This window comes from Anas platyrhynchos, chromosome 14 (genome assembly GCF_047663525.1).
Source record: "Anas platyrhynchos isolate ZD024472 breed Pekin duck chromosome 14, IASCAAS_PekinDuck_T2T, whole genome shotgun sequence".
In the NCBI taxonomy this organism is placed as follows: Eukaryota; Metazoa; Chordata; class Aves; order Anseriformes; family Anatidae; genus Anas; species Anas platyrhynchos.
Genome location: NC_092600.1, coordinates 12,376,317 through 12,392,141, shown reverse-complemented (window position 1 = coordinate 12,392,141; position 15,825 = coordinate 12,376,317). Strand labels below are relative to the sequence as shown.

The 15,825-nt window shown below is 50.1% G+C and overlaps 1 protein-coding gene across 2 annotated transcripts in view; it reads right to left on the bottom strand.

The window, feature by feature from the left end:
- The window catches only part of LOC101797191 (protocadherin alpha-C2), a 167,746-nt gene that overhangs the window by 142,825 nt on the left and 9,096 nt on the right, over window positions 1-15,825 (bottom strand). Inside the window, exon 1 of one of the 2 annotated variants that reach the window (XM_072023610.1) lies at window positions 4,955-7,518. The exons of the other annotated variant lie outside the window; for it this stretch is intronic. Coding sequence (XP_071879711.1) covers window positions 4,955-7,435 — 2,481 coding nt within the window. The 5' untranslated portion in view covers window positions 7,436-7,518. Of the gene's footprint in view, window positions 1-4,954; window positions 7,519-15,825 lie in introns of those variants that run through there. 2 annotated transcript variants of the gene reach the window in all.

The window sequence follows — 15,825 nt, the reverse complement described above, 5'->3', positions numbered from 1 at the left end:
ACGTTCCATCCACCCAACATAAACATATTGCAGTTAAATAGCAAAAATTGTGCATTGCTCTCTTGAAAGCACATTATTTGGGCAGGAGCCACTTACCTTTATTAAAAAAAGAACTTCAATGACAGGAGAATTGCTTATAAAGGATGATTTCATCAAACATTGTTACAGATTCCCCAGGAAGCTGGATGGAAAAACTTTCCTTCAGATGTGGGACACCTATGAAATCACTCGACACCACAAATTGCTCCCCTATACATGTTCACTTTTTGGAATGAGACGTATTACAAGAGATGCACCAACTCCACTGAGGCCAACAATGCAAGTACAAAGACTGAGGGGAAGTCAAGTGCACAACGAATACACCCACCCCATCACATCTCCTTAGAAATTTCCTCTATTTCTCCCTCCACACAGACACCATGGGAAGGGATACTTCCCAGTGGTTCCCAACATAAAGGGAACACAACTAAACTGCAAAAAAATAGACACCTGTCTGTCTCCCAAACATAATTTTTGCATATGAACAACTTACCAGCACCATCAGCAGTTGCATGCGATTGCATGCTCAGAAAAAGTAACAGATTCATGGATGGATAATTGGTTTCAAAGAGAAATTTTCATTTCAAATCTTCAGTGATTTCTAGGGAAGCTAGACTCAAGAGAAATCATCAAGCTTAGCAAAAGCTCCCCAGTTGTGGGAAACTGTGATGTACCTCCCTGACACATGGCTGTCACACAGGAAACCATCATACAGGAGAGTAAAAATAAATAAATAAGCAAATAAATAAATAAATAAATAAATAAATAAATAAATAAATTGAAAAGTATCCCATTCAAGCTAATTGAAACACAAGATTTGCCAACAGCATAAACATGGAGAGCACTTCTTCCACTCCTCCCCACTTCTTGGCAAAGGCCACACTGCAGCTTCCATCCAGCATCACCATTTCCCACAAACACGCTTATTTTCCTACTCAACACCATCCTGCCCATTGCCAAATGATCACTCCTTCTCAAAAAGGAGTTCACAAAATCTCTGCCACAACACCTGGACGATGCTCCAGCCCGCAGACACAGTACAGCTCCAAACCCACCTCTGAGCATCACCTTCTGCACAGCCTCAACTTCTCTCACCACTGCCAGGATCTTCCACCCTGCGCAAACGGCAATCTCAAGCCTTTGCACTGGCTCAGCAATCTCTGATGAAACTGGTGAAAGCTGGCCTGATGGACATTTACACAGCTTCTGCTGGAGCAGCCACTCCTCATGCTCAGGAACACAGGAGTCAAAGGCCATCTGACAGACTGCTGAAAAACCAGGCCTATGGTACAGAACAGTGAGATGAAGGAAAACCAAGTGGGCATACAAAAACAAAACTCTATGTAGAGACTGGGGAGGCCCTGGAACATCAGGCCAGGAATTGACCCAAAATGCCTTCCTTGGAGGCAGACAGACCTTCACAGGATGAGGCCCTCACCAGCCTCAACTAACTGCAGTGTTCTTCCCGCTCTCAGCAAGGAAACCACGGACGTCCATGTGCCATCTTCAACATGACGTGCCTTAAGATCCTATCACATGGGAAGCAAGAGGCAGACCTGAAAGCCAATGACATGCTCTCAACGACAACCTCCACTCTCAACAGTGCAGAAGCCAGCACCCACACTCACAGCCAAATGTCCAAGTGTCTCTTCTCTGGCAGCAGCCTCAACTCAGCAGACTACATCTCATCCACTATTACCAACAGATTTCCAATATGAGAGAAGAAAAACAGCAGAGTGGTGAGTGGGACATTTTCGTTACAGGAGAGAAGAAAACCAAAGGATCCCATCCCATTTCATTGGACCACAAGGTCTGGACAACACTGAGAATACAAACAGCACTTCTTCCTGTCCCTCCCAAAAATACGAGCAGAGGGAATATCTTGGGGAACTTCCGACAACTCGAGAAGAATTGTCAGTAGTGGGAAAAGCTCCTGCTTGAGCAACAATACTCCACATTCAGGCAGACATGGTTAAAGGCACCTATGGCAGATGTCTTCACAAGCAGGAATGCCACAAGAACAACGGGGAGTGAGGACATGCAGAACTTGACTGCACAGGGCCCTCAAGAAGCTCATCATTCTTCACGCATGGCCTTGACATCCCCATTTGCTTCCTTTGAGACCCCCCAGGTCCCATCCTACATAAACCACACTGACATGCTCTCAGCTTACTCGAGCTTCATCCATATGCAAGAAGGGGATCCTCAGAGAAAACATCAGGCAAAGCCTCCAAACACACAAGAGCAAGTCAGTTGTGTGGCAGTATGAATAACACACTGCCTCTCATCCTCAGAAAGAGATCACAGATGAATTTCTGGGAATTCGGAGAGGCTCCTGGCAGAGGAGCACAGTGTGCCATGTGCTGTTCTCCATGTCGTCTAATGGCATATTCTGTCCTGCACCCTGGGAAATCAGATCTCCAGGAGAGTATTTCCAAACCAGGAGCTGAGGAGCTCTTAGATTCACGCCAGCACAGATAGAAAGCTTCAAAAAACATCATTAGGGTATTACCACTCCACCCACCAAATAACAAACAAACGAACATTAAAATCATTTTAAGTAAAAAGGTTTCAAGTATGAACTGAATGAGAAAGAATAATGCCTACAGGACCACCTCCACTTTTCATATCATCCACTCCTTCAGCAATCTCAGGTGGAAATGCTGTACACCATTAAGAAACAGGATTTCGGGAGCCCATGTTGTGAAAGCACTAAGCACGATCGGCACAGATTTTATTCTACCAGAAGAAAAAAAAAAATCAAACACTGAACAGCTAGCCTGCATAAGAAGTTCCAAACCAGTAACTGAGGGGATCAACATATTTGCAACAGTTAAAAAAACATCATAAGGGGATTACACACAACAATTCCATAAAAAGGAATAGCAGTGCAGTGGAAGTAGAATGAGTAGAACACCAAAAGTGTTCTCCCATCTCCCATTCCATTACAAGACTTGTGTGAAAAGTAGGAAGACTCCAACATCGCTGTCTCATGAGCATCAGACAACCCACCAACTGCCCCCAGCTGCAATGAGCATGAGCTGGGCACAAGGAAATCATCCGATCACATTTACCAGCACTCCCAGGACACAGGACAGGCCGATCACCACAGAATGCATATAACTGGCACAGTCAGATCCTCTGAAGCTGTCCTCTAACAAAACACTTTGCCGGATCCAAAAGAACAGTTCTCTGTTGCTTTGTTTGTTGCTCTGTCCTTGTGCTCTGCTCTTCTACCTCTCTATTGCAAACTACACAAAAAGCATGCTCAAAATGGGATAAATATTATGTGATTTTTGCTGCATCTTCCCCTTTTAACAATGAGTTTCTGGCAGTAAACAGAGTGGAAAAGTTTATCTATCTTCAAGGAGCATAGAAAAAGACAGGGGAAACCGGCATGCCTTGCCGAGAGCAGAGGCATAGTGATCACGAGCAACTGCAGATCTACACAGAAGCTGAGCAACAACAGGATAGGGAAGGAGTCAGACTCACTTCCTCTGATATATTTTCACCTGCACAAGACAAGGCCCCCTGCAACATCATCTAACTCAACTTCAGCCCTCCACCCAACGACAACAAATCCCTTTTTCAAGGGAAATCACCCACTCCACTTCCTGGTCCACTTCTCTGCAATAAGTCATTTTTTTCCATCTTGCTCAACACAACCCAGAGGAGAGAGAGGGATTCACAACTGATGCAGTGAAAATTCTCACAAGGCATATAACCTCAAATGATATTCTGGACATTTCAATCCCACATACAATCCTCAACATATGCAAGACCTTCAAATCGTGTTTCTTGGAGCCTGGCAAATGGTCCTAACCAGGAACACTCTGAGGCCCTTTTGCCTCAGCATTCACTTTAGACACCCTTGATCCCCCATTCTCGAATGTGTGTTTTCAACACAAGTAGGCACATCTTCTTTTACACTTATGGCATGCAAATCAGTCTATTGATTCTCTTTACTCTGAGGCAGTGGTACTTCCCCCCAGAGGTCATGGTTCAGAATAAGGCCAGGTCCCATTCAGTGCCATTGCCACATTCACCTCCGCCAGGTGACACACTTTCCCTTCCCAACACAATGCTCACTCCAACTTTCACAGACCCTTCCCAGCAATGGAGATCTGAAACCTGCAAAAGCCTGCCAATGGTCCCATATGCACAGGGACCATCTTGCAGATTCACTTGCAGATTCCCTGGAATAACACCAAACAGGCCACTGTGCCTCTTTCAAAAAGAGATGTAATGACAGCTAACATCAATGGGTATTGACTTCATTCTGAGAGATGACAACCCTGTTGGTGAAGGAGTGAGACACAAACATCATGGCATTGGTGTCAGACAGTACAAGAGCTTTACAGCATGCAGCATGGATAGAGGACTTCACAGCATCACTTATCCGAAAAAATGAGGCCAAGACTGTTCTGGTTTTCCAACTAAACAAGAGGTTTTCAGAATAGCCCTGAAGAAAACAAAATAACAACTACAGTAGACATAGCATTCAGCTTTGTACAGAGCTTTCAGTAGTACCAGGTGCACAGTCACAACCAGACCATGGTGGTCCTTCCTGGGTTGCAGTCCTTCAACAGTCTCAAACAGAAATGCTACGTAACAACGTAACAACAGTAGGCCCAACAGTCAGCTACTTAAAGGGCTTTCAATAGTGCCTGCTGCATAGTCACAACCAGACCAACTCTTCCTGAACTGCAGTCCTTCTTCAGAAACAGTAACATTCAGAAATGTTACACAACAGTAACCAACAGGATTGGCAGAGACCATGTTGTGATGAAACACCTTGTAAAATTACTTCCACAAGCACATCGTTTCAATGACCTACGTACCGTGAAATATCATCGGAAAACAAAACACAAGAAGTGGTAAAGAAAAAAAAATAAAAAAACAAGGGGCAACCTACCGTGCCTGAGGAGTACGGGGAGAGCGAAGGTCCCTTCTCGGCAGAAGCGTTTTCTGCCGCGGGGCCGGGCGGCGGCGGGCAGTTGGGGCTGAAAACCATCAGGTCGCTCTTGCCCGCGCCGTCCGCCACGCACAGGCTCCGGCTCTGGCGCTGCGAGTACGACCAGCTGCCCACCTCGCTGGCGCACACCAGCGTGGCCGGCCCGGGCCCCGCCAGCACGGCCGCCCGCGGCGCCCAGCGCGACGCCCCGTACAGCACCACCGCCAGCAGGAACAGGCTCGACACCGCGCAGATGGCCACCACCAGCCACACGTTCGTCGCCGCCGCCGCCGCGCCGCCCTCCGCGCCCGCCGCCGGCCGCACACCCGCCCCCGACGACGACGCCCCCGCCGCCGCCGCCGACAGCGCCGCCTCGGCGCCCTCCACCAGCGACACGCTCAGCGTGGCCGTGGCCGAGCGCGACGGCTCCCCGTGGTCCCGCACCACGATCAGCAGCCTCTGCCGCGGGCCGTCCGCCTCCTCCAGCGCCCGCGCCGTGCTCACCTCGCCGCTGTACAGCCCCACGCGGAACGGGCCCTTGCCCCGCGGCTCCCACAGCTCGTAGCGCAGCCACGCGTTGTAGCCCGAGTCCGCGTCCACCGCGCGGATCTTCGCCACCACCTGCCCCGCCGGCGCCCCCCACGCCGCCCACGCCCACAGCGACCCCGGCGCCGACGCCGACGCCGACGCCTCGCCCGCAGCCCAGGGCCCCGGCCCGCCGCCGGCAGGCGGCAGCAGCGCCGGCGCGTTGTCGTTCTCGTCCACCACGAACAGCTGCACCGTGGCGTTGCCGCACAGCGGCGGCTCGCCCGCGTCCACCGCACGCACCTCGAACTGCAGCACCTGCAGCTCCTCGTAGTCCAGGGGACGCAGCGCCCACAGACGCCCGCTCTCCGCGTCCACCGACACGTAGCTCGACGCCGGACGCCACCCCGACCCCGACCCCGACCCCGCGCCCGCGCCCGCGCCGCCCTCCGCCACCGAGTAGCTCACGCGCCCGTTGCCCGCCTCGTCCGGGTCCCGCGCCCACAGCCGCGCCAGCTCCGCGCCCGCCGCGTTGTTCTCCCGCGCCAGCACCGTGTACACGGCCTGCGCGAACGCCGGCGCGTTGTCGTTCACGTCCGACACCGGCACCCGCAGCCCGCGGCTGGCGCGCAGCGGCGGCGCCCCGCCGTCCTCCGCCCGCACCTCCACCTCGTACTCCGACACCCGCTCCCGGTCCAGCGCCTCCCGCAGCACCAGCGAGTACGAGCCCGCGAACGTCGCCACCAGCCCGAACGGCGCCGGCGGCCACACCGCGCAGCGCACCCGCCCGTTCGCCCCCGAGTCCCGGTCCGACACGCTCAGCAGCGCCACCACCGTCCCCACCGACGCGTCCTCGGGCACCGGCACCGACAGCGACGTCACCCACACCTCGGGCGCGTTGTCGTTCACGTCCAGCACCTCCACCACCACCTTGCAGTGACCCGACAGCGGCGGAACGCCGTTGTCTCTCGCCGCGATTTGTAATTCATAAAAACGCACTTCTTCAAAGTCCAAAGGTCCCCGCAGACGGATCTCCCCCGACATCGGATCAATGCTGAAGACATCTCTCTTGGTAGCAGGAACTAAACTGACGATGCTGAACGAGAACTCGTGATTAATTCCTTCGTCCGGGTCCGTGGCACCCACGTGCGCCACGAGAGTGCCCTCCACCGAGTCCTCGGGCAGCCTCACTTTATAGACCGACTGGTTGAACTGGGGCGCGTTGTCGTTCGCATCCAGCACCGACACCAACAGCTCCACCGTGCCTGTCAGAGCCGGCCTGCCCCCATCAATCGCCGTCAGCACCAGACGGTGCTCGGCCAACGACTCGCGGTCCAAACCTTTCGTCAGCACCAGGAACAGCGATTCAAGATGTTCTTCACTCCGCTGTAAATCCAGAGCGAAGTGCTCGCTGGGGCTGAGGGTATAGGAGAGCTGCGCGTTGGCTCCGATATCCGCATCCGACGCGCCCTCCAGCGGGAAACGGGATCCCGGCAGCGACAATTCCGCGATGCTGAGGTTCTTGGTGGCGGCGGGGAAGAGCGGCGCATTGTCGTTGATGTCGGTGACCTCCACCTCCACGTGGAAGACGCGCAGCGGCCGCTCCAGCAGCACCTCCAGGCGCAGGGCGCAGGGCGCGCTCTTCCCGCACAGCTCCTCCCGGTCCAGCCGCGAGCTCACCACCAGCGCCCCGCTCGCCCCGCTCACCTCCACGCTCGCCCGCCGGCCCTGCGCCACCAGCCGCAGCCGCCGCGCCTCCGCCTCGCCCGCCTCCAGGCCCAGGTCCTGCGCCAGCCGCCCCACCACCGTGCCGCCCTTGGCTTCCTCCGGCACCGAGTAGCGCACCTGCCCGCCGCCCAGCGCCCAGGCCGCCTGCAGCACCAGCACCCGCACCACGGCCCGCACGCACACCACCATGGCCGCCGCCGCCGCCCGCGCCCCGCACGGCTCCCAACGCCGCCGCCGCCGCTCTCCTGCCCGCCCCGCGCCGCTCCCCCCGCGCGCACAGCCGCCCTTCCCGCCGCCCCGGGGCGGAGCCGCCCTCCCGCCGCTCCCGCGCCGTTCCTGAGCCTGCAGCGACACCGTGTGCTCCGACGCCTCACTCGCGCCCGCCGCCGACAGCACGACAGCGACACCGACACCGCCGCGCGGGACAGGACACCCCCGCCACTCGCGGGACACACCACGGACACGGCGCCGACACCCACCCCAGCACAGCCCGAGACAGCAGCGTTAACCAGGGGGCAACAGCCCCGCAGCGCCGCGCTCCACACGCCGCTCCCCGCACACCGCCCGGCTCCTCCCAGCCCTCGCTTGCTTCCTTTCCCGTCTCTCTCCTACTTTGCTTCTCCTCCATTCTCTCTCTCGCTTGCTTTCCTGCTTGCTTCTTGCTTGAATGCTTTCTTCTGCATGCATACTTTTTCACTTCTTTCTCCCTTTTCCTTCTTTCACTTCTTTCCTTCTGTCACGTTTTTCCTTCTTTCACTTTGTTCCTTCTTTCGCCAATCAGTGGGTAACAGCTCCACACTGCTGCACTCCACACGGTGCTCCCCGCACACTGACCGGCTGTCAGCCCTGCGCGCACCACGCCGATGAAGGCTCCTCCTTGGCTCCTTGCTTCCTTTCCCGTCTCCCTCCTCCTTTGCTTCTCCTTCATTCTCTGTCTTGCTTGCTTTCTTGCTTGCCCAATTTCTTCTGAACGTCTTCTTTCCTTCTTTCATCAGTATCCATCTTTCACTTCTTTCCTCCTTCTGTCTTTGCTTCTTTGCTTCCTTCCTTTCCGTATTTTCCTAAATTTCCATCTTTTCATTTCTTTCTTGCTTCCTTTCCTTCCTTCTATTTCTCTTTCCTTCTTTGTTTCTCTTCCATTCTCAGTCTTGGTTGCTTCTTGCTTGCCTGCATTCTTCTTGACTTCTTTCTTCTGTAACTCTTTCTCTTAGATTCTTCCCTCATTTGTTCTCTACCTCTCTTCCAGTTCCTTCTTTCATCCTTTCAGTGGCGTCTTTCCTCTTCTTTTACTTCTTTCATCCTTTCAGTGCCTTCTTTCCTATTCTCTTACTTCTTTTGAAGCTGATGAGGGGTCTGGAGAACAAGTCCTACGAGGAGTGGGTGAGGGAGCTGGGTTTGTTCAGCCTGGAGAAAAGGAGGCTCAGGGGCAATCTTATCGCTCTTTATAAGTACATTGAAGGAGGCTGTAGAGAGGTGGCGGTTGGTCTCTTCTCCCACGTGCCTGGTGACAGGGCGATGGGGAACGGGCTAAGGTTGCGCCAGGGGTGTTTTAGGTTGGATATTAGAACTTCTTTACTGAGAGGGTTGTGAGGCATTGGAATGGGCTGCCCAGGGAAGTGGTGGAGTCACCATCCCTGGAGGTCTTTAAAAGACGTTTAGTTGTTGAGCTTAGCGATATGGTTAAGTGCAGGACTTGTTAGTGTTAGGTCAGAGGTTGGACTCGATGATCTCGAGGTCTCTTCCAACCTAGACAATTCTGTGATTCTGTGATTCTTTCATCCATCCTACATTTTCTTTATTCTTCCTTTCCTTCACTCCTCCTGTCTATCTGCTTCTCCTCCTCTCCTCTTTATTTTGCCTTTTCTTCTTCTTCCTCTTCATTTTTTTCCCTCCTGTATCAAAATGCTTTCCAAATGCCTGCACCACTCTTCCAATCAAGCTCAGACATGCTCTGAGGCAAGATCTCTTCTTCCTCTTCCTCACCACCTTTGGTTGAGCCCTGTACTGCGTTCCTCAGAACTCACTCAGAATCCCTTCCATTCAGCTTTGTACAGTATCCCTTAGCATTCATGAGAACGATTACCCTTCCAGAGAAATCACTCTCCTCCTCTCGATGACCTGCTGCACACCAGAGGACCTGGATGCATGCTGCAAACAAGGCTCCAAGACCTCCACACCGCTCAGGTGAGTCTTTCACTCACTTTCACTATACTGCAGCCAGCACTCCCTGCACACCCACTGGCTGCTAGCTCTGCACACACCACGTGGACAGAGCTTCCTGTTTGCTTCTTTGCTTCATTAATTTCTTTCTCTCTTCTTTCCTGCTTTGTTTCTCCATTCTATGTCTTGCTTGCTTTCCGGCTTGCTTCTTTCTTGCATGCATTCTTCTGCATGCATACTTCTTTCCTTCTGTCTCCGTTCTCCTTCTTTCACTTCTTTCCTTCTCTCTGAAAATTCTTTCAGTTATTTCTAGCTTAATTTTTTTTGTTATGCTTTTATTTCATTCAATGTGTTCCTGCTTTCATTCTTTTTCTTCCTTCCTTCCTTCTATATCTTTGTACCTTCTTTCATTCTGCCAATTTCTTCTTTCATTCTTACAATATCTTCCTGCTTCCTTTCTTTCCTCCTCTCCTTCTATCCATTAGTTTCTCTTCCTCTCCACTTCACTTTTCACTTTTCCCTTCCCTGCATTAGCCTTCAGAGCCTTTCCCTTTCCCTCCTTCCCCATCTGTTCTTCTTCCCCTCTTCCTTTTTAATTTTTCCCTGGTTTGACAAAATGCTCTCCAAATGCCTGCACCACTCATCCCATCAAGCTTTGATATGTTCTTAGGCAAGACCTTCCCTTACTCTTCCTCACTGCCTTCCGTAAGGCGTGTACAGCATCCCTCAGACCTCACAAGGCAACATCACCTTGGGAATTACTCTTCCAGAGAACTCGTTCTCCTCTGCATGGTATGCTATAGACCAGGAGACTTGGATGCCCACTGCAAACAGGCTCCAAAGACTCCAAACAGCTCAGGTGAGTCTTTCATTTGGCAGCTTGAACTCATCACACCCCGGCATACAAATCCTCCAAAAATGGGCAAAAGCACAGTGCAGCCTCAGCTCTGTCACACTCTCACACACCTCAAGGAAGATGCATTAGTTGGGGCTCACTTGCAACCAACATGCTGAATGGAGAGCTCTTGCTTTGCTTTTCAGGCACACATCCACTGCCAGAACAATCCAGCAGCAAGATCCTCAGGACCCAGGGAAATTACTCCCAACAGAAATGTCTCATCCCTAACGTGAGCCAACCACCACACAAAGAAACAAACCCACAAAGGTAACATCACTGCTTTTTCACTGAAAAATTATCTCAACCACCAACAAATCTCTATCAGAGAAATGCAAAAGGGTCCCTACTTTATATATCCTTCCTGCTGCCCGCTCACAGTGAACTGGAAAGCACCAGGAAAGCAACGAGATCAGGCAATGGGGCTCTGCTGATCCACACCTACAGCCACTACCTAGGCTACATTCTGTCCATCCAACATAAACATATTGCAGTTAAATCAGCAAAAATCATGCACTGCTGTTTTGAACACATCTTCTCTGAGTACAAGTCACTTACCTGTAGGATCAGTGCTTGCTTTCGTAGGAAAAAAAAAAAAAAACAAAAAAAAAAACCATTTCCATGACAGGTGAATGGCTTGTAAAGGGCATTTTCATTGAAAGTTATCTGAGATTTCTGGGGAAGGTGGATGGAAAAGTTTCCTTCAGATGTGGGATACCTATGAAATCATTGGACACTATGCACTGCTCCCATATGTGCATTCATGTCTTGGAATGAGCCATACTACAAGAGATGCTCCATTTCCACCAACACCTACCGTGCAAGTACAAAGACTGGGGGAAGCCAAGTGCACAAAGATTACACACACCCCATCATGTCTCCTTAGAAATTGCCTATATTTCTCACTCCACACAGGCACCACGGGAAGGGACAGTTGCCAGTGGGAGAAACTGTTCTCCCCATTGGTACCAACATGCACATCAGAAAGCTCCAAACCTACAGGTATTGCCTAACCAATGTTCAGTCCATCCAACATAAAGGGAATACAAAACAAAACAAAATGAAACAAAAACAAACAAACAAACAAACAACAACAACAACAACAACAACAAAACAGCAAAAAAAATACATCTGTCTCTCAAACATATTTTTTTTGCATACGAACAACTTATCAGTAGCACCAGTGGTTTCTTGCTCGGAAAAAAAGAATAGATTCATGCATGGAGAATTGGTTTATAAGAGAAATTCTCATTTGAAGTCTTCAGTGATTTCTAGGGAAGCTGGACTGTAAAAGAAAACATCAAGCTCAGTAAAAGCTTGATGTCCCAGTCATGTGAGAGTGTGCAGTGCTCTCTGGTACACAGCTATCACATAGGAAGCTGTCACATAGGAGAGAAGAAAAACAAAGAATCCCATTCCACCTCATTGAAACACAAGATTTGCCAATAGTGTAAACATGGAGAGCACTTCTTCCCCTCCTCCCCACTTCTTGCTCAATGCCACACTCCACCTTGCATCCAGCATCACCATTTCACACACACAAGGCTCCTTTCCCACTCAACACCATCCTGGCTATTCTAAAATGCGCACCACTTCTCTGTGTCACTCACAAAGTCACTGCCACAACACTTGAACGATGCTCCAGCCCACCAACACAATCCAGCTCCAAATTCATCTCTGAGCACATCACCCTCTGCAGAGCCTCACCTTCTCCCACACTGCCAGGAGCTTCCCCCCTGCACAAATGACACTCTCAGGGCATTAAACTGGCTCAGCAATATCAGGTGGAAATGGAGAAAGCTGGACCAATGGACAACATTCACAGCAGCTTCTACTGGAGCAGCCACTCCTCATGCTCAGGAAGACAGGAGTCGCGTGCATTAAAAGGAGCATGGCCGGCAGGTCAAGGGAGGTGATCCTCCCCCTCTACTCTGCCCTGGTCAGGCCTCACCTGGAGCACTGTGTCCAGTTCTGGGCTCCCCGGTACAAAAAAGACAGGCATCTCCTGGAAAGAGTCCAGTGGAGAGCCACAAAGATGATACACAGCCTGGAGAATCTTCCCTGTGAGGAAAGACTGAGAGACCTGAATCTGTTCAGCCCTGAGGAGGGATCTTATCAATGTTTACAAATATCTTAAGTGTGGCAGACAGTGGGATTTGGCCAAACTCTTTTCAGTGGTTTGTGGGGACAGGACAAGGGGCAATGGCCAAAAAATGGAGCACAGGACGTTCCACACTCACATACAAAAGAACTTCTTCATGGTGAGGGTGACGGAGCGCTGCAACGGGCTGGCCAGGGAGGTTGTGGAGTCTCCTTCTCTGGAGATATTCAAGGCCCGTCTGGACACCTACCTGGGCAATCTGCTCTAGGGAACCTGCTTCGGCAAGGCGGGTGGACCCAATGATCTCCTGAGGCCCCTTCCAAGCCCTACAATTCTGTGAGCGAAAGGCCATTTTCTGGACAGCTACAAGAGATGACCATCTCTACCAACATGAACTATGCAAGTGCACAGATTGTGGGGAAGTCAAGTGCACAAAGATTACATGCACCCCATCACATTTCAAGGAAGGAAGGAAGGAAGGAAGGAAGGAAGGAAGGAAGGAAGGAGAGAAAGAGAGAGAAAGAGAGAGAAAGAGGAAGAGGGGAAGAGGGGAAGAGGGGAAGAGGGGAAGAGGGGAAGAGGGGAAGAGGGGAAGAGGGGAAGAGGGGAAGAGGGGAAGAGGGGAAGAGGGGAAGAGGGGAAGAGGGGAAGAGGGGAAGAGGGGAAGAGGGGAAGAGGGGAAGAGGGGAAGGAAGGAAGGAAGGAAGGAAGGAAGGAAGGAAGGAAGGAAGGAAGGAAGGAAGGAAGGAAGGAAGGAAGGAAGGAAGGAAGGAAGGAAGGAAGGAAGGAAGGAAGGAAGGAAGGAAGGAAGGAAGGAAGGAAGGAAGGAAGGAAGGAAGGAAGGAAGGAAGGAAGGAAGGAAGGAAGGAAGGAAGAAAACACTTTTCATTAGGAAGGTTTCAAGTGCTAACAGAATGCCAAAGAACAGTGCCTGCAGGAATACCACCACTGGACCTACCCCTCACCTCTAGCACTTCTTCAGCACTCTTGGGTGGAAATGCTGCACATCAGTAGGAAAGAGCATTTATAGAATCCATGTCATGACAGCTCTAAGAACAATCAGCTCTGATTTTATTCTGACAGAGAAAAACTCAGATACTGAATAGCAAGCCTCAGCAAGAAGTTCCAAACGAGGAGTTGACAATATCTTAGATGTATGCCAAAATAGGTGTGAAAGTCAAAATAAATAAATAAATAGATCATAATCACATGTTAAGCCTGTAGAAAGACCAACAATGTAAAGCAAAAAGAACAAGGAGGACAACGTGCTGATTGTTTACATGTGTTCCATTAAAAACGCTGTGTGAGAAGGAGCAAGACACCAACATAATTATGTCATCAGACACTACGACTTAGCAGCATCACATATAAAGAGAAGACTTCAAAGTCCCTCAACTCAAAATCTTTCCCATAAACACAAGGCCTTCCCACAAACACAGGCAGTGGCCTGTTTCAGATACTGAAGAACAAACTTCAGGAAAATGTTCCAAAGCATGAACTGAGGACCTCTTGGATGCATGCTGACATAGACGCGAAAGTTTAAAAAACATCATAAGGGGATTACACACAGCAAGTCCATAAATCAAACAGCAATTCAATGGTGCAATGAAGGAAGAATGAGTAGAACAAACATCAAAGGTGCTTGCCTATCTTGTGTTCCATTACAAGCTCTGTGTGAGAAGGAGGATCGCATCATCTCCACCAAGGCCAACTATGCAAGCGCACAAACAGGGGGAAAGTCAAGTATACAAAGATTACATGCACCCCATCATGTCTCCTTAGAAATTTCCTGTACTGGCTTCTTCCACCAAGGGAAGGGACTGTTGCCAGTGGGAGGAACTGCTCTCCTGGTTCGTACCAAAATGCTCATCCAGAGGCTCCAAACCTACTGGCATTGCCCAGGCAACATTCAGTCCACCCAACAAAAAGGAGCACAAATGAACAGCAAGTAAATATATATTTGTCTCTCAAACACATATTCTTTGCATATAAAAGACTTACCTGCAGCATCAGTCATTGATTGCTCAGGACTGGATTTTTAGCAGGAGAAGTGGTTTAAAAGGGGCATTCTCATTTAAAGTTATCAGTGATTTCTAAGGAAGCTGGACAGAACAAGCTTTGCAAAATCTCCCCAAACATGGGAGAGTGGCGGTGCTCCCTGACACACAGCTATCACACGGGAAGTGAGAGAGAGACCTGAAAGCCAAAGACAATCACTCAAGGACAACCTCAGCCATCAAAAGGAGTTTACATGCTTTAAGTCCATAAAACAAACACCAAGGCAATGCAAGAAGAACAAGTAAAACAAATACCAAAGATGCTCCCCTATCTCATGTTCCATTACAAGACCTGTGTGTGAAGGAGGAAGACTCCAACAAAGCTGTCTCATAAGCATCATACAACCCACCAACTGCACCCAGCTGTAATGAGCGTGAGCTGGGCACAAGGCAACAATCACACCAAATTTACCAGCACTCCCAGGACACAAGAGAGGCCAGTCACTGCAGAGTACATACTACTGGCACAGTCAGATCCTCTGAAGCTGTCCTTGAATAAAACACCTTGCCTGATGCAGAAAAACAGATCTCTGTTGCACTGTTCTTTGCCCTGGCCTCTGGCTGTGCTCTTCTACCTCTGTATTGCAGGGTACACAAACAGCATGCTCAAAAGAGGATAAATATAACATGATTTTTTGCTGCATCTTCCCCTTTACAAACTACTTTCTGCTATTGAAGAGACTGAAAATGTTTTTATGTTTTCGATACTCAGAGTGTCTGGCAGACACTTTGAAAGAACATCAAAGCAGGACAATGTGCAACATGCTACAAGAGCATGTCATCCTTCAAACGGCAATGTCATGACAGCTCTAACAGCAAGGGGCATTGATTTAATTCTGTGAAAAACAGAGTTCTGTGAGAGAGTTCCTATCTACGATAGCAAAATCAGCAAACTCAGCTGACGTTAGCAACCTCAGTTGCTACCAGAATAGCAACTGTATAGAAGGATTTGGTACCTTATTTTGCAAAGAAGACTTCCAAAATTTTGTGAGGCATTGGCTGCTACTCATGTACACGTTGAAAGGACATCAAAAAAGGACACCGTATGTCAAACCATTTCTCTGGCCAACAACACAAGTGCACAAACAGGCAAAGTCAAACAAATAATAGTTCTGTTTTCCTCCATGGAAAGCATTTCTGAGCAAGGCAAATAAATCTCAACACCAACAGATGTAGGAGCTAAGACCACCTGCTGGAACCACACAGACCAAGAAGATTTGACACGTTACCCTTCTACAACAACCTGCACACAATGCATTCATCAGAAAGCTTTCAAGTGCTAGCTGTACACGATAGGATTAGAGGGAGTAAGGAAAGCATAAACTGCCTTCTTGCCTTTCATGGTAAGTCCAACATGAGAACCAAA